The 20977-nt window shown below is 34.6% G+C and overlaps 3 protein-coding genes across 5 annotated transcripts; 2 read left to right on the top strand and 1 right to left on the bottom strand.

Annotated features, from left to right (window-relative positions):
- The first annotated feature begins 71 nt into the window (after positions 1-71).
- Positions 72-8128, top strand: LOC101898149 (serine/arginine repetitive matrix protein 5). 2 transcript variants are annotated; one of them, XM_005185793.4, is made up of 6 exons: positions 73-231; positions 439-600; positions 1592-3907; positions 6650-6880; positions 7652-7779; positions 7865-8128. In XM_005185793.4, the coding sequence occupies exons 2-6, from the start codon at positions 517-519 to the stop codon at positions 7896-7898; spliced, it is 2793 nt and encodes a 930-aa protein (XP_005185850.2). In that variant the 5' UTR covers positions 73-231; positions 439-516; the 3' UTR covers positions 7899-8128. The 2 variants fall into 2 exon arrangements, with proteins under 2 accessions (XP_011293490.2, XP_005185850.2); XM_011295188.3 differs by lacking the exons at positions 6650-6880; positions 7652-7779; positions 7865-8128 and adding an exon at positions 6245-6548 and having other exon boundaries at positions 72-231.
- On the bottom strand, positions 8026-10497 carry LOC101898834 (trichohyalin). The gene is made up of 3 exons (XM_005185797.3): positions 10068-10497; positions 9226-9738; positions 8026-9156 (listed from the first exon to the last, which is right to left on the bottom strand). Exons 1-3 carry the CDS (start codon positions 10390-10392, stop codon positions 8165-8167), a joined length of 1830 nt encoding a protein of 609 aa, XP_005185854.2. The 5' UTR covers positions 10393-10497; the 3' UTR covers positions 8026-8164.
- Positions 10498-11263: 766 nt separating this feature from the next.
- On the top strand, positions 11264-15654 carry LOC101899016 (kinesin-related protein 4). Of its 2 annotated transcripts, none has more exons than XM_020037590.2 (6): positions 11264-12006; positions 12207-13153; positions 13259-13381; positions 13442-13624; positions 13699-13919; positions 13987-15654. In XM_020037590.2, exons 1-6 carry the CDS (start codon positions 11829-11831, stop codon positions 15572-15574), a joined length of 3240 nt encoding a protein of 1079 aa, XP_019893149.2. In that variant the 5' UTR covers positions 11264-11828; the 3' UTR covers positions 15575-15654. The 2 variants fall into 2 exon arrangements, with proteins under 2 accessions (XP_019893149.2, XP_005185855.2); XM_005185798.3 differs by having other exon boundaries at positions 11265-12006; positions 13442-13627.
- Positions 15655-20977: the final 5323 nt, after the last annotated feature.

Genomic DNA, 20977 nt, shown 5'->3' on the forward strand with positions numbered 1-20977 from the left:
AAAAAATCGATTATTGATAATCGAACTGTATAGCCCTATGTGTTGTCTCTGCCAAAGACGTCTCTGCCGGCGCATGTTTTTGAATTGTTTGTTGTTGTCGAAGTGGACTGCATAATATTTGTTGGACAACAAAATGCAATTGGAAAGTGTCCTATCCTTTATATCCTGTTGCTATAGAAACACCGAAATCAACGCCAAATTATACGTGCATACATAAATACAAACAAAACAGTAAGTTGTGTCCAATTGTTCAGTTGTGGTTAAGACTGTGGTCGAAATTTTCTCATTTATTTTTCATAATTCAATTAACAAATTCTCGTTATTGAAAAGAGGATTACAAACAACCAGGCATAAATGCCAGTTAAAATTCCAACAATTGTGACAAATTTAAGTGAATTTCTATAAATTTTTATTCATTTCATATATCTCAATATGGAGGCTTTGCTTAAATACCTCGAAGAACATCAAGAGCTTACGAATTTGTTTGGATCAAACAGCGAGGGGAACGTGGCAACAATGGATGAAATGAACATAAAACCGCCACAACGGAAGTATGTGTCCATTTTCCGCATCGATGGAGAACCCATAATACCACCACTGGTAGGTTTCATATATATTATGAGTGTGGAAACAAAAACAGCTTTAAAAGAATTACTGAAGCGTACGAATGAAAAAAATTAAACATTGGCGTAGCGAAAAAAAAGATAATGGATTGCTCTTCATTTCAAGAATAGAATATTGAAAATAAGGTCATAATTTAAAAAAAATTTAAATGAGTTCTATATTTGCATTAGATTTTGCACATTATGATTCTGATATCAAGGATTCTGATCATAGCTGAATAGGAACCAAGCAAAATATAATGGAAGAGGTCCGTGTGATTCCCCGATTTCTCTGTACCATTTCACCGACTTCTCTGATCCGACTTAGATAGGGGACTAGTCCCCTCCAAAATAGTAAATTTTTAGATCATTTTAGAAAAAAATCTGCTGCTTAAAAATCTCATTTGTTATTATAATATTTAAAAATACAAATTTTTCAGTATCCGAGTAAAACTTGGGTGAAAAATTGACCATGTCAAGGTTGAGCTAAAATGCCAAACCAAACATTTGGTTAAGATGGCATGCCAAAAGTTGTGTGAAAATGCGGTGCCATTTGGTAGGCTAAAATGTCATGGAAAAACTTGGCCAAAATACCATGCCAAGTGTCAGGTAACAATTCCCTGTTTAGGATCTAAAATAATTCTTGTCTTTTTTTGTAGAAAGATTGTATTAAAATATCATGTCAACAGTGGTTTGGAATTCCGTGGATGGGTGAAGATGTCTTGGCAAGTTGTGCCAAATGTCAAGTAGTAATCCCCTGTTTACGATCTAAAATAATTCCGATCTTTAGCTTGCCATTCTTTTGTAGAAAGAGCACAAAATGCCAACCCATGCCACTTGACTGAAGAGCATTTTGGAATTTTGTGGGCATTCTCAATGCTATTTTCACTACGCCAATGTTTTTGTCTTCAATGAAGCGAAACCAAAGCCAGCATGCACAGTTATGAAGACGATTATAATGTTTACGCTATGTTTTCTTTTTGTTCTAGATGACTTCAGAGAAAATAAGACAAATGCAAAAGTACAAAGAAAAAGCCCTGAAAATCGAACAACGTTTGAAAGAACAAAAATTACAACAGACTACGAAGAAGACTACAAATGCCGACAATCTAAGTGAAACACCGCCACCGTCATCCCTATCAACAACTCTACCTGGAGAGGGGGGATTGTCATCGCATCGTTCGCAGGATTCATATGATCGTCGATTAAAAGAATCTGAAGAATCAATGATGATGCTAAAAGATATAATACGAAGACAATCGGAACAATACGAATACAATGCAACTGAAAATGATGATAAGCTTAAGAAATTACAAAAATCTGAAACTCTTATTTACGATAATTCTACAAATGAAGTTATAAAACAATTACCATATGATGAAGAGGCCAAGATGATACACCATGCCAAAGCAAATCAAGAAAAGAATTTAAAAGAAATAAGAGAAGATGTCAATGTTACCTATACACTACATAAAAAACCTTATCATTTAGAATTAATTGGTCTGAATGATACAGCAAAGGCGATTCCCTCGATATGTATTAATCCACCAACACCATTAATGGGTAATCGTTCAATTTGTGAACCACTTTCAGCAAATACTAAACGAGATGGATTCTTTGTTACCGAAACCAAACATATTCGACAACCTTTGTCCGATGATTCCAGTTCAGATGAGAGTTTCAATAGCATGTATACACATAGTGAGAAGAAAGTACCACCGCCAGTGCCGGAGAGGACATATAAGTTACCACGTAGCTCTAAAATGCATGATTTGAAATCATACAATACAACAACAACAAATGTTTCAGCCAAAATTCAACAATATGAAGCTATTCATAATGAACAATCAACACCGCGTGTCACACCCAACTCCAGTCCCAAGAAAAATAATCATGAATCATCGATCCTGGGAACTCCATCTGCAGTTATGAGCCGTTCGGCCACAAGTCCTTCAATAAAGTTGGGTTCATCGGTAACAAGACCTCGGACTGCTAATGAATGTTCCCAAATATCACCGGATAATACCCTCGTTAGATCTTCGTCCTTTACATTGGAGGGTCCTTCGAAGGCATTAATCGATCATATGCGACAACAACGTTCAGTAAGTGATAGAAATTCGTCAAATGGCAAAAATAAAACCCCCTCACCACCAGTTGTTGTAAAGAAAGCTCCAACACCTCCCTCCAGATTGCACCGGGATACGGTGGAGTCAAAGGCCAAACGTGTGCAAAAAGTAGAACTAAAACCCACACGGCAAAAAATTCAACAAAAAAGTTCACAACATAAATTGGCTCAGGCTGCAGCTGCTTCTATATCACCATACAAATCAAAGAGTTCGCCATTTCCAAAGCATGGTAGTACAGTGAATTTGTATAAAACCAAAAAATCTCCCTATGATACGCCAAACTCTACAAGGATATCTCCAACTACACCACTGTCTGGAAAAAGCACCAGCCAAACCAGGAAATCCCCTCCACTGTCATCTGCATCATCGTCGGCATCAAGTCAACGAACGATATCCAAATCTAAATCCAAAACTAGCATGCAATCACAAAAGGACAACTCAATGCAAGATGCCCAATCAGAAAAGGAAATTCTTACTCAAATGGATAAAATGCAAAAAGAGAAATTCCTCAGATTACTCAAACAACAGGAAGAGGAACAACGTAAACTGAAGGAATCATTTGAAATGCAACAGAAATTGCTCATTGAACAATTGAATAAGGAAATGACCTCCGTGTATGTGACCACTACTCCCAAACAATCAACATCGATGAATTTCAATGAAACATCTTCTAGAATTTCCCCTGAAGAAGATACCCAAGATACTCTTAACTTATCACACGACAATAGTTCCATACTGCCCTTAAACCTTAGCCATGAGAAAAATACCTCAGTTCATCCACAAGTGCCTCCTCTAGCTATATCGAATTTATCTTCAATGGACCATTCAAATGCCAACACCTCAATGGAATCGACATTTTCGACACGTTATGGTGATGGGACATCTATTGATCAAACCACTTTCCGTACCGAATCGATGGCGGAAGACGACGACCTTCTTACACCCATTGAGAATCGTTATACGCAAAGTAATAATGCAAATTCGTCATCACGTCGTCGTCTATTTCCCCAAGAACATATGATGAATACACCAACAACGGCAATAGATTCCACCACGAGACCTCTGACCATACATTCCCCTGGCAATAATCAACATTTACAGCAATCTTTACATCAGCAACAAACGAAAAATAAAGGTTTCATCAGTACAGTTCCAGCAACCAGTGTCAATAGCAAACGGGTGAGTAGTTTTACCTTGAATTGGATTTTATATTTTTGTCTTGGTTTTATGCCCTTAGTCTTGTGGCTTTTGGTCCGTCTCGACCTTTAACACTCAAAATAAATATTATTTTTGTTTCTTAATTTTGCAAAAACAACAAAACTTGGAAATGTCAAAGGTCTTTTACCAAGCGATATTTACCAGTATCTATCTGCCAAATTTGGATGATCTATGACAAAACTTGTAGAGTACCTTCCACCCAAAACAGAAGTTCAAACTAGATCAAGTTCGTCATTAAAAGCAATGGACCGGATCCTTAATACAAACTATATACCCAATTACTATGGTAGGATATAATATGAAACAAGGAATCAATCAGTTTTGCCGACAGTTGTATACCCTCAGTCTAGAGCAGCGGTCTAAATTTAAAGAAATTTCGAGATGAACAAATATCATCAAATTTCTTGAAACTAAGACCAGTATAGCCCCCGTATAAAGGTACCTGCAGGATTAAGTCATGGTTTTTAACAGAATATCCTGTAAATTGACAGTTTTTAGAACAGATGCTTGCAAAGAACTGCCCATAAAGGGCCGGTTTTGGTATAGTCTCTGTATAACTGTACCTCTCGATTATTAAATGATTTTGATTTTTTAATGGAAAGTTGTTATTTGGTGTTGACAATAGGTGTCATGTTACATGAAAGAACATTCACTCAGAGTCCCGTCTTCGCATAGCTCCTCGTGACTTTTCCACTCCATATTCTGTATTTCTTTGATTTGATTTGAGGCTCGTAATGGGTACCATCTTCAACAACAGAAAGTTGTTTATATATGTCCAATCCCCTGTTTAGGATCTAAAATAGTTCTGATATTTTTTGTAGAGTTGTAGAAAGGTCCACGCTTTGTATAAGCCCATATAAGGGTACCTCCTTATAATTGGTATTTTGATGATTTGTGTCACACTTTTCTCATGAGTCGATTCAAAGTCGGTATTAGAGTTCCTTATTGGTACCACCCACCCATGACATAAAATATGCTTATGCAGGTCAAGGTCTCCTTATAGACCCCATATAACGGTAGCTCCCAATATTCGGACTTTTGATAATTTCAGACGTATTTTCAACGATTTTTATACCCTCCGCCATAGTATGGGGGGTATATTAAGCTTGTCATTCACACAAAGTACATATATTGGAAATGGAAAGTATATATATTAGAAATGAATACTACAGCCTATGACAGAAAATTGTCTGTGCAGGTATAGCCCTCACATAACGATACCTCCCGATATTCGGTGTTTTGATGATTTTAACGACATTATTCACCGGAATTGTTTCAAATTTGGTATTTGAAGTTCGAAATGGATACTACAGCCTATGACAGAAAAATGTATGGGCAGATCCATGTCTTCGCATAGCCCTCCAACGACGGTACCTCTCGATATTCGGTATTTTGGTAATTTAAGCGACATTATTCACTAGAATTGTTTCAAATTTGGTATTTGAAGTTCGTAACGGATATTACAGCCTATGACAGAAAATTGTCTGTGCAGGTCCACGTCTTCGTATAGCCCTCATATAATGGTACCTTCCGATATTCGGTATTTAAATGATTTTAACGACATTATTCACCGGAATTGTTTCAAACTTAGTATTTGAAGTTCACAATTGATACTACACCCTACGACAGAAAATATATTTGCAGGTCCAAGTCTTCGCATAGGCCCCATATAACAGTGTTTCCCGATATTCGGTATTTTGATGATTTTAGCTACATTATTCACCGACTTTTTTTTCAAGTTTCGCATTTGAATATTGTTATGGCTTATGACCAAAGTTGCCTATGCAGGTCCATGTCGTCGTATAGACCCTGATATAACGGCTACATTCCGTATTTTTAAGATTTCAACAGAATTTTTAACGGATTTTATTTTTTGAAAATTGCCAAATTCGTTCCAAATGGTGGAGGGTATTCAAAGTTCGGTCCGACCAAATTTACAGCCTTTTAACCTGTTTTTATTAAAACAGACTGGTATTCTACATAACATATTCAACTCTTTTTGTTATTTCATTTTACTTTGGTGGAGGGTATAAAAAGTTCGTCCCGGCCGAACTCAAAGCCCTTTTTACTTGTATTAATACGTTTTAAATACTTATAACCGCTCGAATACTTGATCTTAGCACTTGTAGACATATTTCCAAAAGATTTACTTTCCAAACAGTGGGGGGTATTAAAAGTTCGACCCGGCTAAACGTACCTGCTATTTTACTTGTTTTTGTTTTTATATGTAGATAATAATATTTATTTGCAAATATAAACATGTTTACTATCTATTTGTCTTTTTTATCTTTTTCTAAGCTTCAATACTAACATGTAAATCGAATTTTTGGAATAATAGCAAGTACAACTACTAACAATAATAATAACTGCAACTATTTACTGATCAAGCATGAAAAATGGAATACTAACAACAGGATAACCACTACATAATTTATTTTACTACTAACTCCACTTATATTTACTTCAATTAATAATATGCTCATCTATCTAACCCTAAACAAGTGCCTTAATTAAATTTAATATTTTTTAAACTTTTTAGAAATTCATATTAAATATATTTACATCATATACTTAGTATCGAACTATGTAACGAAAAGAAAAATCACTTTGTTAATTTTTACATATAAATAAAAACTATTTAAACATTTGTTTTGTTAAATAAATTGGTTATTTTAATGTTTTATGATCGTCATTTTAAAATAGGATGATATTCATCAAATGAATATTTTACATGCTGCCGCCACGACCATAAATGCCTATGCTCGTGGCTTTCTAGTAAGACGTCTCTTCAAAACGGAACAAATTCAACGTATCGTTCAAACTATACACGATACTTTGATATTTGTTTTAAATTTACATCTGGAAACTTGCGAAAATCCAAATGAGGCAAACAATCCCACAAACATCAAGCTTAAGGCCAGACTGTTACAGCAAGTGAGTAAACTAGTTTTTAATTTTTTTTTATACACTAAAGAAAAGAGGTATCAGATCGATCTATCATATTCAAATTGAGACTATACAGGTTGAGATAAAAATAAACTGCAATAAGGTCAAACGCCATAATTTTTACATTTCTTTAAATTTTATTGAATGAAATCAAAAAATGTTGGAAATAGCATCAAATTTTAGAATAAGTATAGATTTGTTCGAATTGGTCATCTTTGGCACGAATTATGACCTTTAAACGACCAATGAAACCGTCACTCGCTACCCGAATGTTGCTCTGCGGTATTTTGGCTCATTCACGGCGAAGCGCTTGCTTGAGGTGATCGACACTTTGATATTTTTTAGTGCCAACCTTGCTTTCCAAAATACTCCAGACACAATAGTCCAACGGATAGGTATCCGGAGATTTTGGTGGAACCTCGTTTTGTAACTATTCTTGGGTGGCGCTTGCTGAGTGCGATGGTGCTGAGTCCCGTTTGAATGTCCAAGGTCTGCTGCCAAAATGTTTGCGTGCCCAAGGCTTTAATACACCCTCCAGGATATTTTCGCAGTAAATGTCTGGTCTGGTGGCCAACCGAAGGTGCACATTTTCAGCTGACCTCTTTAGCAAGTAAACATGATCATTTTGTTTGTTTGCAAACTATATATATATACATATATATATATATTCCATATAAAGAATGTAAAATATCTTTAAAAATTGATAATTTCAGACATTTTCATAACTATTTTTTCCTACTCATGTTCCTTTTCCATCAGCTATCTTCGGCCACACAAACATTACATTTGGTACTGTTTCAAACATCTATTAAGGAGCGAATGGAAATTATAGCTCAAGATAGGAAACGCATCAAACACAAACTATTAATGACTATGAGTCGAAATAGGTAAGTATATACAAATATACAAATATAAATATACAAATAGTAGGATATTATACCACATACCTTTTTATTATTTTCTCTTCCACAGTTCTGCCAGGAAAACTCCAAGAATTCCAGTTTAAAGATTCTCAAAGAAGCAAATAATTTGAAATTTATTTTATAATTGAAATAAAAAATGGATTTTGCATTAACAAAAAAGTAATTCTGTCGCACAAAACACAAGCATATTGAATTTACGACAAAACACAATTATTAATAATATTTATATTTTCTAAACATATTTAACAAAAAGTGTGAAATGAATAACATGAGTTTGAAACTCTGTATTTCTTTCTTTTACTGAAATAAAATAAGAATAAATTGAAAGAGTATAAATTAGAATTGAATTTTAATGACACGAAGGTGCGGCATATTGATTAAGCTTTTTCAAATCCTCCATGCTATAACGCAACACTGCTGAACATTCCCTTTTTGTGGAATCTTTGGTTAATAACTTTCCATTCGATTCATGATTTTCACATGGCAAATATTTATGCGATACTTCTGATGTCTTTTCTTTTTCTTGTTCTGGTTTTGTTAGAATCTCATTGATCTTTAAACAATTTTGTAAAATTTCTTCCCGAGTTTTGGATGGTTTTTCCTTATCATTTGATGTTGCCTCATTGGGTTGAGCCCGTCCTATACTTATATGTGTCTCCATATGTTTCGGTATTTTACGTTCACATTCAATATCATTTTCTTTTTTATACTCATTTACCGCCTTCGCAAATGGATACAGGGGACGTCCTTTCTGCTGGGCATCCTCTATAAGATTACGTGCATATTCAAAGAAGAATTTATCTTCCTGTTGTGTTTTTTCTTCATTACATGTCCTATTGGCCTGCTTTTGAGCCAATTTATTGCGTTGGTTCTCCTCAATCTGTTTGTTAAGAAAATCACGTGCCTCCCGGGCTTTTGTCAAACGTTCTTGTTGTTGTGTCTCGGCAAACTTCTGATTAACCTCTTCGTTCTTAAAACGTTGTGCCATTTCGAAACGTTTCTCTTCCTCGGCACGACGTTTGGCTTCTTTCTGCTGTTCCATTTCTCGCATATAGGCTTCAATGCGAGCCTTTTTGGCAGCTTTATCCTTGCGTATTTTCTCCTGTTCTTCAGCTGTAAATTTTAGTTGCATTGTAGATATATCACGGCGTACCCGCTCCGACTCCTTAGCCTCGGTATTGTCTTCAATTGCTGTTAGTTTCTTAACTTGATCTTGGATTTTTTGTTGTTGGTCGTCTGATATCTTTTTGCTTTGCTCATTGCGCAGGACACCTAATTGACGTTTGCCTGCATTGTAGACACAACACAGGCGATCCTCCACCTCATCGGTAAGTTTGTCACCTGGAAAAGAAAATAATTTGAGATACGTTTGAATACCACAAAGATAATATGTATCATGGAAATACTTACGCATTCTTCGCTGTTCCACCATTTTCATTGCCTCCAAAGCATTCTTACGCTGAGCTTCCCTTTTCTTTTCCATCAGGGCTTTTTCTCTTTCCAGGTGTGCCTTTAATTCGGAATCATAGATTTCCCTACTTGCCAGTTGTTCCTTCAACTGTTGTTTCCTCTGATCCGTACGCACTTTTTGATTTTCGTTTATTGTCTGCAATAGCTCTTCCTTGTAGAGATTTGTATTTTTCTGTTTGTCCTTTAAACGTTGCTGCTCTTCGTTGATCCAAGACATGGCTTGGCCTTGGCACAACATTTTCTCTTCGCGTTCCTGTTTTATCACAGCCTTTTTAAATTCTTCATTTATTTCACGTTGAACATTGCGGGCGCGTAACACCTCACTTTGCAGTACAGCGGTGTGCAGTTGCCGTGGACCCGGTTTTAGTTTTTCAATCAACTGCTGCGCTTTGGCAATTTTCTCGCGACGTTTTTGAGCTTCATTTTCCTTGGTTTGTTCAAAGGATTCCTTGGCTAAATGGGAGATATCAGAGACAATAACAATAATGCTTTTTTATTTTTATTTTAGCCGGTGAGAAAATTATATAAAATCATTTTATCTTTCAATGACATCGTTATGCCTTCCGCTATTGGTCTTCTATACAAAATAGATGTACAGAAGATGTACTTTATATAATCAAACCTTTTTGGTTTTTTACACAAATCAGATCTTATTGGCCTTCCATATATAAAGACCTTCTGCAATTAGGTAGGAAAGACCTCCACTAGGTTTAAATACGGAATACTTCTATGAATATCCTATATATAGAGTATTTACAATATTTCGATTGTAACCAACTTACCGTCCTTAGTTTTCTTTTCCAAATCATCTTTGATTTGTTGCATCTTTTGTTCCTGAGTTCTTTGCATGTTCCCCTTAAACTTGGCCACCATTTTATCATTTTCCTCCTTCAGTTGTTCAACCAATTTCTTTTCTTCATCGAATTTTTGTCGTGTCTTTGATTTATCCATTGCGGTAGCATTGTTAATAATTTTGTTAAAACGTTGTGAAGATAAAACAACCGGTTTCACATTACGGCGATTATGTGAAATTGTATTGTTAGAATTTTCATCTTTTTTGTCAATTTCCTGATTAGATGAGAGGGGCTTTTTGTTTTGTGTGGCCATTGCAAAAAATCTATTTTTTGCCAAATTAAATAATACTTTCCTCTGTATAGAAATCAATTATTGAAATTTCTCCAAAAAAATGTGTCCCAAACGCAACGGTTGCTGAGTTTTTATTTTCGAAAAATAAATAACTTTGTTTCTAGGGTGATGACAAGTTGTTGTTGTCCAAAGAGTTGATGTTTTGCAGAATAATGTAAATTGTTTACGAACAATTATGTTTGGAATATTTTGTAGTATATTTAGAAACTTTTTATGTATTATTTAAATATTAAAAGTGTTTATTTTATTTTTAACTTATACTAAATATATTTGTAGTATCATAAAACTGAAATATGGCTACTCTATTGCTATGTTGCCGTTACTGTTGTATACACTGACTCCGTACGAAGTCAGCCGGTAATCACAATTTCAGTCGAAACAGTTTTTAAAATTTGAACATGAATATTTGTTGAATAATATTTCCTTGTAAATTTTTACAAATATCCCATGGTAAAATTAAGAAGTTAAGTTCATTTCAAATTGGTACATCCATCTCTGCATTTTCTGTAACTTACCTTGTTAAAGTTTGAAAATGAGTTGTTGTCAAATGAATGACAATATTGGAAAAATTGTAAACATATGATTGCATGATTTTACCATGAAAACATCCAATATATCTCAAATTCTCTTTGGAGATTTTTTCATTTTGCGACAAAATACTGCAAAATGCTGGCAGCTCTAATCAACAACAATTTCAGGGACCGTTTTATAAAATTGCATTAACTGAACATACTCATTAATCTTATTACCTGCAGTCAGCGCCATTACACTTATGTGATGCTAAAATAAAACAAATCAATGTAAAACAAGCAATGTAAATAATTAAATTCCTACGAAATTGTGGTTGTCGTAGTAAATTATAAACAATATTGGCAACTTTACTCTTACTTCATGCCAAGGAGTACGTTCATTGTCCACTGAACATACTAGACATGGATCACCGCTTGCTGTTACACAAAAAGTGTTTTGTTATATCATGTGATTAAACATATTGCAAACATATAAAAAATCCTTAATGGCCGGGAGCTATGTTCATGTTGATAGTTTTTGTTGAGACACGCTTAATTCCCAAAATAATGGTAACTCCCCTTCCAAATATTTATGCCATAAAGTGCGTTCAGTGCACAGTTTATTATAATGTGTCCTCGACTGAATATACCTACTAGCGATTGAGAGCAGCTTAATGCCAGCTGTCAACCGTTACACTTGACTGATTTCAAAATAAAAACAAACCCTCTAATGGTCATTGGCTATCCCCGAAGTTGCGTTTATGTGGACATTAGTTAAAGGTCCCATGCAATGGTGGTGGCGTGTCTCTGCAAATTGTATTAACAAAATAAAAACGTAATTAAAAAGTAAATTAAAACCAATAAAATAATATCAAAAACTGTGTGAAAATGACGGACAAAAACGAATATGGTGCAAAAAAGTTAAATTTAGCTGATTTGTCCAAAATACCGGCAAATGAGTTTGAACAACACTTTCATGAGTGGATGGAACGAGATGATGTTGCGCGGGCTTTACAAGCCAAGCTACGATGTGATTTAATACAAAATTTTAATAAAACCAATCTAGGTAAGTGTGATTTTTACATTTAAAAACATTTTTGAGATGCAAACGGGTTCAATAACCCTTTCACTTTTTAACTTTTAATTTCGATGATATTAGTGTGTCACATTTGTAGGTTGCCAATGGCAACCATTACCACAAGGTGGACATACATATTCATTATGTTGCCTTAATGGGTATTAATTCTTTTTTTTTCTCTTCAATAGGAAAACAAATACAGGCTCACACCATGTCAACATGTGGCGGATCAACATATCGTTTAACCTTGTCACCATTAATTTTGGCGTTAAATACCCTTGTAGCCGAATTTCTCTATGCCCAGAATTGTCATTTCACGCTTTCGGTATTTTGTACCGAAGTACCTTTCCGCAATACTCTACCCGATTTCGAAAGTATGCGCCATTATCGTTTTAATGAAAGAGAAATTAATGAGATTTGGGAGGCTGTAACAGGAACATTGCCGGCAAAAAGATGCTTGGATTCGGCAATACTTGAGGAATATGAAACTGATGCTAGCAACTCTTTATTATTGTTGATCTTGAAAAGTCTGCTCAAAATGAAACCTCAAGAAATGCTGCATAGGACCGTTGAAATACAAACAGAAGACAATACCCCATACCAGCAAAAACAATCCATTTCCGTGCAAGCCACAGCCGTACCTCCATCTCCTAATAAATCTAAAGGAAAAAGTCCAGATAATTTACGTCATATCAATAAATATCTTTTGATACTTTCACAAAAAGTAAATGAAATGACCCGGGAATTTGAAATGCTAGTCAGACAGAAAAATCTTCAAAAACCTCAGAAGTCAAAAAGCGCAAGATCAAGAGATTTCTTAACTTTAAATAAAAGTCTGGAGCGAATCAATGAAAATGTTAAACAATTAACAAAATCTAAAACCAAAAGCCGACGTTTAACAAATGTTGTTGAGTCAATAGATAATTTAACAAAACAATTTAGTAAATGTGCTGAGAGTTTTGGTCAAGTAACTAGGGAATTGACTAAAAAGGAAAGGCAAAATGTTATGGCTGCTAGACTCGAGAAGACAGACTCTAGAGAAAAACAAACTGAAACTGTAGCTCAGGAAAAAACATACGCAGAATGGATTGAGGAGATGCGTACAACGGAAAATGGGAGGAAGTTTTTGGAAAGGGTAAGTAGAAATATATAAAGTTTTTTTTATTAAGGTTTCCAGCGATTGTTACATAAAATTTTCACAATTATGGATCATTACTCTATTCTCATTTTATCCCAATAGGTCGAACATTCTTTGTCAAAGGCAGTGGCTAAACATAAGGAGCAGTGGCAAAATGAAAACGAAATCAAAATGAAGCAAATGAAGAGTTTAATAAAATTGCATTACAAACAGAAAATGCTGGCGGTAAGTTTATAAAATCAAATCGAATTTAAACACAGTGATATTTCAATGTTTTAAATTTAGCTTTTATCAAGACAAAGTTCTGAGGAACAAACAAATGAGGCTCGGAAGCTAAATGAAACCATAGAAATGAAATTGAAAAACTTTGAAACAAAACAAATGGAATTACTGGAGAAATTGCAAGAGTCCTCATTTGAGTTGCAGGAGGCTCAGAGAGTGTTGCAAGAAAAAGTGCAGCAAAAGGAGGTGGTATGTTTTTGGGAATAAATGTTTTTAATGTTATAATAATTATTTCACTTTGTTCATTTATTTTTGGACAGGAAATCGAAGTAACTAAAAAGCAAGTAAATGATCAAGACAATGATATGCACTTGAAAAATAATGAGTGCAGGAATCTAAATCAATCTACCCATTACTTGAACAATAATACAAATTCCAATGAAGTTAAGGAGGTTAATATCACCAGGACATTGGATATTTCAGAAGAGAACTTTACAACTCCCAGGGATCAAAAAGTCGAATACATTATTAATGAGGCCAAGTAAGTGGTTATAGCATTCCTTTGAGCCAAATCTAAATGTTAATCTATTTTATATTTTATTTTTCAGAATCCGTTTAAAGCAACTAGAAACTGAAAGCAATTGCTTGGAAAAACACTTTCAAAATTATCTGGAACGGCGTCGAAAGGAAAACCAATCTCGAGAAGATGCCACATCTCAACTAATACAACAGAGTCAAAGAAAAACTTCTGAAATATTGAGTAAAATTGGATCAAAGCCGACTTCCAGAGCTCTTGATAGGCGACGACAATTCAGTTCCCAAAGTAAATCGTTACCTATCCAAGAAGATTTTGATTTGGATGAGGAATTCATGCAACTCAAGGAAAAACTTACAACAACTCAGGTTAATGTTGAAATGACACCCAAAGAAAATTCTCCAGTGGCTGAATTGAAAAATGCCATTCTGGATGCCAAAAATAAATTCTTTGAAAATGAACAACTGTTTCGGGAACGCAAGGAAAGAGAATTAATAAAGGAATCAATTTCCAATGGCAGATATGAAGATGGCGTTGGTACTCCAGCCAATTTATGGAACTTCAGTACGGATTTGGAAACTCAATTGGATGTGCCCAAGGGTATTGAAAGGGAACAAATAATTGTTTTTAATATAAACACTAAAAGGGAAAACGATTTGGCAAAGTCTGAGGATTCTCTACGTAAACCTAAATCCGACAATGTATATAAAGAAGAACAAATTGTGGAAAATAAATCGAAACTCCTAGACAAAAAATCTCCACGCCGAGAATTGTTTCCCAGCAAAGAACCAGCTATATATTTTGAAGAAAATATGCCTCGAAGAAGTTCCTTACCAACTGTTAATACAAATTTAAGACAAACTTTAAAGGATTTAAAGACCTACACACAAAGTTTAGAACAGAAAAAAGACAAATCTGAAGAGAGCAGTGAAGAGTTAATAAAACAATCCATGGCCAAAATGAAAGAACTTTTTGAGGAAATTGTAAAAGCCAAGGCAAAATTGGGAGATGTTTTAGAAAATACTAAAAATACTATTAAAAATAATGACAACATTGGTGTGTCCGCAGTTGGCGAAAGGACTTTGGACACCTTGGATTTAAATCTAACAAATACCACTACTACAACAACACATACAACCACAATGACATCTACTTCAGCAGTTTCGTTGGAGGAAAGTAATTTTAATGAAAATTTAAATACGAACATGACAAGCACATCGCCACAAGAAACGCCGGAGACTCAATTGAATATGCCGCAAATGAAACAAATAGCATTTAATACAAATAATAAAGTAATCCCTTTGCCTCTTCAGCTTACAAGTGATAGCGAGGATGATAGTCTAAAATTGAACAGCAAAGAAAATCAAGACTCAGCTGCTGGCATCAGTGAGATTTCAAGTGATGAAGATATTATAATGCCTAATGGTAAAAATATAGCGAAAATGTCATTTTCAACCAAAGCCCCGGATGGCAGTATAGAAATTGGTGAAGCAATAAGTGAAACACAACCGGAGTTTATATCATTGCCTCGTTTAAACAGCACCAGTGAAAGTTCCGAAAGCACAGATCCAGCATTAGTCATGCCCATGGATAGAATGGGAACTAACAAGAAAGCACCAAATAGTTCAAATGATGAAAGTGAAGGAGATTTTTGGGCCTAGAAGTGGCTTACCAAACATTTTTGTGAATGGGTTAATTTTGTTAAAATAAAATGCATTTATATTTTATAGAAAAAATAATAGTTTTTTTCAAGGAATGATAATGATTGATTCTTCAATTAGGATTTCTTCAAGATTTTTAAGGACTTCAAAGTTTCCGATCTTTTTAGAATATTTTGTCAAGGACCTCTTGTCACAACAAGTCAAACGCCCTAATTTTTACTTTTTTTTATAAATTTTATTGAATGAAAGCAAAAAATATTGGCAATAGCATCAAATTTTGGAAAAATTTTAGATTTCTTCGAAATGGTCACCTTTGGCACGAATTATGGCTTTCAGACGGCCAATGAAACCGTTACACCGCCCATTCCCGGCGAAGCGCTTGCTTGAGGTGATCAACACTTTGGCATTTTTTAGTGCCAACCTTGCTTTCCAAAATACTTCAGACACAATAGTACAACCGATTGTTATTCGGAGATTTTGGTGGCCAGTTTGTAACCATTCTTGGGTGGCGCGTGCTGAGTGCTGTTGGAATGTCCAAGGTTTGCGGCCAAAATGTTTTGCGTGCCTAAGGCTTTAATACACCCTCCAGAATATTTTCACGATAATATTCGGCATTTATTCTGATGCCATGGTCGATTAATACGAACTGAGAGGGATCATCGGGTGTTATGGCGCCCCACACCATCACCATGGCCTGCGCTTGAGTTCTGGTGGCCAACCGAAGGTGCACATTTTCAACTGACCTCTTTGGCAACTGATGATCGTGTTCATTTTGTTTGTTTACAAACTGCTGGACAACGAATGTACTCTCGTCGGAGAAAACCAAATTCGGCAGTTCACCACTTTTGGCCAAGCGAAGCAACTCTTTAGCTCTTTTGAATCTATTTTCTTTCGGTTGCGGTGTAAGTTCTTGCACTTTTTGGAATTTCAATGGATTTACCCCGAGCTCATCTTTCAATATTTGCCGAATGGAATATAGTGATATGTTCAGCTCACGAGCCATTTTTCGGCCACTGCGACGCTGGTTTACATCAAGTCGCTTCCTAACTTTTCGAACCATTTCTGCTGATGTTGCTGTTTTCTTCCGTCCACTTCCTTGACGTCGGGATACGCTACAAGTATCACGGTAACGAGCGACGGTACGAGAGACAAAAGATTTATGCTCTAACGATAGCCACTTGTAGTTTTCCGAACTTAAGTTTCCCAGTCAAATATAAAGAAATCACACACTATCACGCTTGAATTCCATCACCAATAACATTTTTTCTGGAAATTTTTCAAAAATTTTAACAGCTGTCAGAAGAGTGGCTTAAAAATGGCAGCAGTCTGGAATTGGTTGCCGTTTTTTCATCTCGCCCTGTATTTCATGGACCATCAAAGATTGTAGATATTTTTCGGAAGGACTGCGAAACTACAATTGTTTTTTTTTTTTTAAAGAATTTTTCCAAGCACCTGCAAAGCTAGTCTAGTCTCTCACGAATAACTCTCTTTTGCAGAAATATTGTGATAAGATAGGATTTTCAGTAAAAATTTGCAACATGTGTTGGTTAACCCGATAGACCCAATATTCCTAAGAAATTTTTAAAATGGGCTGATAAAATATTTCTACCGCATAGACAGAATACGCTTCACTAAATCTAGAAAAACATTTAAGTACTTTCCCCACCAACCATTTTATCTTCAACCTTGGTATTGTTTTGGTTTTCCCAAATCTATTTCACTTTCTGTTTGCATAATTGAAATCCTTTAATCAAATCAATAGTTTTAATGTAACACTCTTACTCTTAAGCACTCTCATTATCAAATAATTTTATAATAAACTATTTTAGCTTTATGGTTATTAAATATATATTTGAATTAGATACAAAAACCTCATCTTCGAATATTGTTTACTTTCTTTATCAGTCGATACTCTTCTCTCCTCTCATCCATCCATTAACAATGACTTTTGTGCTAGGCATTAAATTTAATTTTCCTTCAGCCGGAAATAACCACAGAATGACTGACTTTGCAACTATTAAATCAATTATAAGGTTATGCGTGTTTGTTTGTCTGTACGTCTGTCTTAGAGATGTTTGCCCACTTACCTATAAAATAATAATAATTGATGTTGAGATATAAGGGTGTTCAGATAGAAATTAGGAAAATAAAAAAAAATATTTAAACGAAATCTTTATTTGAAAAAACCTCAAGACAATGGAACTTGCTTCATATATTATTCTGGTAAATGAATACAGGATATGTCAAAATTATTTAAATGTTTTTTTTTTTTTCAAAAATAAGTATATTTGTATATGTTTTCCTGTACGACTCTAATCCGAGATTGTTATGATATGATTTTTTTAAATAATTTTTACAATTTAAACAAATTTTCATTCAAAAATTTCAATTCCAAAATTGGTTTGACAGTACATTGTCCCAGCAGCAGTGTCGATGCGGCTACCTGTATTCTACAATGTACAGGGTGAGATGAAAAAACTGCAACCAACTTCAGACTGCTGTAATTTGTAAGCCACTCGTCCGACAGCTGTTAAAATTATTCCAGTGACAGCTCATTATATTGTTTACAAGCTTAGAAAAGCATTTTGGTGAGAATTTTCCAGAATAAAAGTTATTCGTAATGGAATTCAAGCGTGATAGTGTGATTTCTTTATATTTGGCTGGAAAACCACAAGTGGCTATCGTTAGAGCACTGCAGTGTGTTGCTTCGCCTGGCCGAAAGTGGTGAACTGCCGAATTCGTTGTCCAGCAGTTTGTAAACAATCGAAATGATCGTATTTACTTGCAAAAGAGGTCAGCTGAATATGTGCACCTTCGGTTGACCACCAGAACTCAAGCGCCGGCCATGGTGATGGTGTGGGCCACCATAACAGCCGATGGTGGCATCAGAATAAATACCGAATATTATCGCGAAAATATTCTGAAGGCTGTATTAAAGCCTTGGGCACACAAATATTTTGTCCGCAGACCTTGGACATTCAAACAGCATCGCACTCAGCACGCGCCACCAAAAAGTGGTTAAAAAATGAGGTTCCTCGCTTCATTTCCCACGCACAATGGCCACCAAAATCGCCGGATACCAATCCGTTGGTCTATTGTGTCTGGAGTATTTTGGAAAGCAAGGCAAAAATACCAAAGTGTCGATCACCTCAAGCAAGCGCTTCGCCGAGAATGGGCCAAAATACCGCAGAGCAACATTCCCGCAGCGTGTGACGGTTTCATTAGCCATTTTAAGACCATAATTCGTGCCAAAGGTGATCAATACGAACAAATCTAAAATTATTCTAAAATTTGTTATTCCGACATTTTTGCTTTCATTTAATAAAATTTAAAAAAATGTACAAATTACGGCCTTTGACTTTGTTGCAGATTTTTTTCCTGTACGACTCCAATCGGAGGTTGTTATGATATTAATTTTTTTAACAATTTTTACAAATTTAAATAATTTTTCATTTAAAAATTTCAATTCCAAAATTGGTTTGACAGGACATTGTCCCAGAAGCTGTGTCGATGCGGCTACCTGAATTGTGCTACCATGTATATAATTTGCCAATACAATAGTCAAAAATTGTTTGGCTTTAAAAATGCTAGAGAGTAACATGGCAGAAGAACACGCTTGTGAGCATTGATATGTCAAAAAAATTTAAATGTTTTTTCAATTCTGTTTCTTTTACGGAGGTTATTATAATTCGTGTTTTTCAACAATTTTTTACAAATTTAAATAATTTTCGTGTTTTGCCTTGTTTAATTTTCATTCAACATTTTCAATTCCAAAAAGAATACCTATATTCTTCATGAACAGTAAGGAAAACAATCGACTCAGTTTGTATGTTGTTGAAAAATACAACTCTGTTTCCCAACAAACTACCTTGTGTGAACGGCAGGTTAGTATTGCCAAATGTGTCAAATTTAATTCTATATTTCAGATTGTAAGGGCCCTGAAACTTAAAATTCGACTAAAACCAATATTCAAATATATATAATTTTCCAATTCACATATTCATGTGTTTGTGTGTGTGTCTACATTATCCAACTTCTTCTCTGCTTATCTGCATAGCCTCAAAATATTGCCGAATGCTTTCTTTATACACTTCAAACATGTGACAAAAGTTTGCCATAACTTCTCCTACAGGAAGTTACCAACTAATAATTCTCTTTTTGGGTCTGGATTGTTGAATTGGCGAGGGGGTGAAGGGGTTTCTTGAATGAAACCCTAAAGCACCAACAAATGTTAAGAATTTACATTATTGTACTCAAAGGTGAAATTACATTGACAATTGCAACAAACTTATAATTACAGTTATTCTCCTGGCTTAAACGAAACCATTTGCAATTTAAGTTACAAAAGTTAAGTAAAACGATTTGTCGTTTTTGACAATGCCATGAAAATTAATCAATATAAGTATTTAAGAACACAGTGCAACACAAAAAATTATTACAGGAAAAAAATACGAGTAGATTATGAAAGTAGAGCAAAAAATTGAAAACAAGTGGATCGACGTTTTGAAAATTTACATTACAAATTTGTCTAAAGAGAGTATTAAGTTCGGATTAAGATTTCTCGAAATTATTATATTCTAGGCATACAGTGTCTATGGCAATATAACTGATAACATTACGAAGTTTATTTTGATCGGAAATTTTAATCCTCAAGCGAGGAAACTTAGGTGTACTTTTTGTCCCTTTTTCAAAATAAGGCAAAATAAAAACTCCTCTTAAACGTTACAAGTCAGACTATTTTACAAAATTATTTGTCAAAAATTTCCAATATAGGCCTCAGAAAACATCAAACCTCTAACTCTAACATAAACGCCAGCAATTAAAATATATTAAAAACACATTTTAGGTTAAAACGTACTTTATGTGAGTTTATACAAAAATCTCCTACAAATCATCATTTTAGAAGGATGATGTAAAAGACAAAAACATTCCTCATCAAATTTCAATATAAGTCACTAAATAGAAGAAATCTAATTTTCCATTAGATATCAAGAAAATAATTGCAATCTGTCCACATTTTTGAATCTGTTTTTCCTTGGACTTTCTTTGAATTGATGCTTGAAAGTAACATAAATCGTAGTTTCAGATTGAAATTGTCAACAGAGGCAATATTCTACACCTCATTTCACTATAAGTCTCCGGATAAACCTTACATCCAGGTTTAAATGTTTTAAAGAAAATTATATTTGAAATTTATATTTACCAACACATGTTATGTTTATACATTTTTCACGGCTAATTTAATATGTCTCCAATCCAATATTTGAGTTCGAGGAACTTTACCTCGATTCCGTTATGATAAATTAATATATTTAGCTTGAAAAAGATTTTTACCTTTTTCGTTAAATTTTTTATTATTTTTTGTAGGACTTAAGATTTTTTTATTATATTTAGATCTTGATC

This window comes from Musca domestica, unplaced genomic scaffold (assembly GCF_030504385.1).
Source record: "Musca domestica strain aabys unplaced genomic scaffold, Musca_domestica.polishedcontigs.V.1.1 104, whole genome shotgun sequence".
NCBI classification, from domain to species: domain Eukaryota; kingdom Metazoa; phylum Arthropoda; class Insecta; order Diptera; family Muscidae; genus Musca; species Musca domestica.

Excerpts from the sequence above, each read along its gene's own strand:
- LOC101899016 (XM_005185798.3), top strand. The coding sequence starts at position 11,829 with ATGACGGACAAAAACGAATATGGTGCAAAAAAGTTAAATTTAGCTGAT. Across the intron at positions 13,154-13,258 it reads GGAGGAAGTTTTTGGAAAGG|GTCGAACATTCTTTGTCAAA; the intron begins GTAAGTAGAAAT and ends TTATCCCAATAG. Across the intron at positions 13,382-13,441 it reads ACAAACAGAAAATGCTGGCG|CTTTTATCAAGACAAAGTTC; the intron begins GTAAGTTTATAA and ends TTTTAAATTTAG.
- LOC101898149 (XM_005185793.4), top strand. The coding sequence starts at position 517 with ATGGATGAAATGAACATAAAACCGCCACAACGGAAGTATGTGTCCATT. Across the intron at positions 3,908-6,649 it reads CCAGTGTCAATAGCAAACGG|GATGATATTCATCAAATGAA; the intron begins GTGAGTAGTTTT and ends ATTTTAAAATAG. Across the intron at positions 6,881-7,651 it reads AGGCCAGACTGTTACAGCAA|CTATCTTCGGCCACACAAAC; the intron begins GTGAGTAAACTA and ends CTTTTCCATCAG.
- LOC101898834 (XM_005185797.3), bottom strand. The coding sequence starts at position 10,392 with ATGGCCACACAAAACAAAAAGCCCCTCTCATCTAATCAGGAAATTGAC. Across the intron at positions 9,739-10,067 it reads GGAAAAGAAAACTAAGGACG|CCAAGGAATCCTTTGAACAA; the intron begins GTAAGTTGGTTA and ends TCTCCCATTTAG. Across the intron at positions 9,157-9,225 it reads GGTGGAACAGCGAAGAATGC|GTGACAAACTTACCGATGAG; the intron begins GTAAGTATTTCC and ends TTTCTTTTCCAG.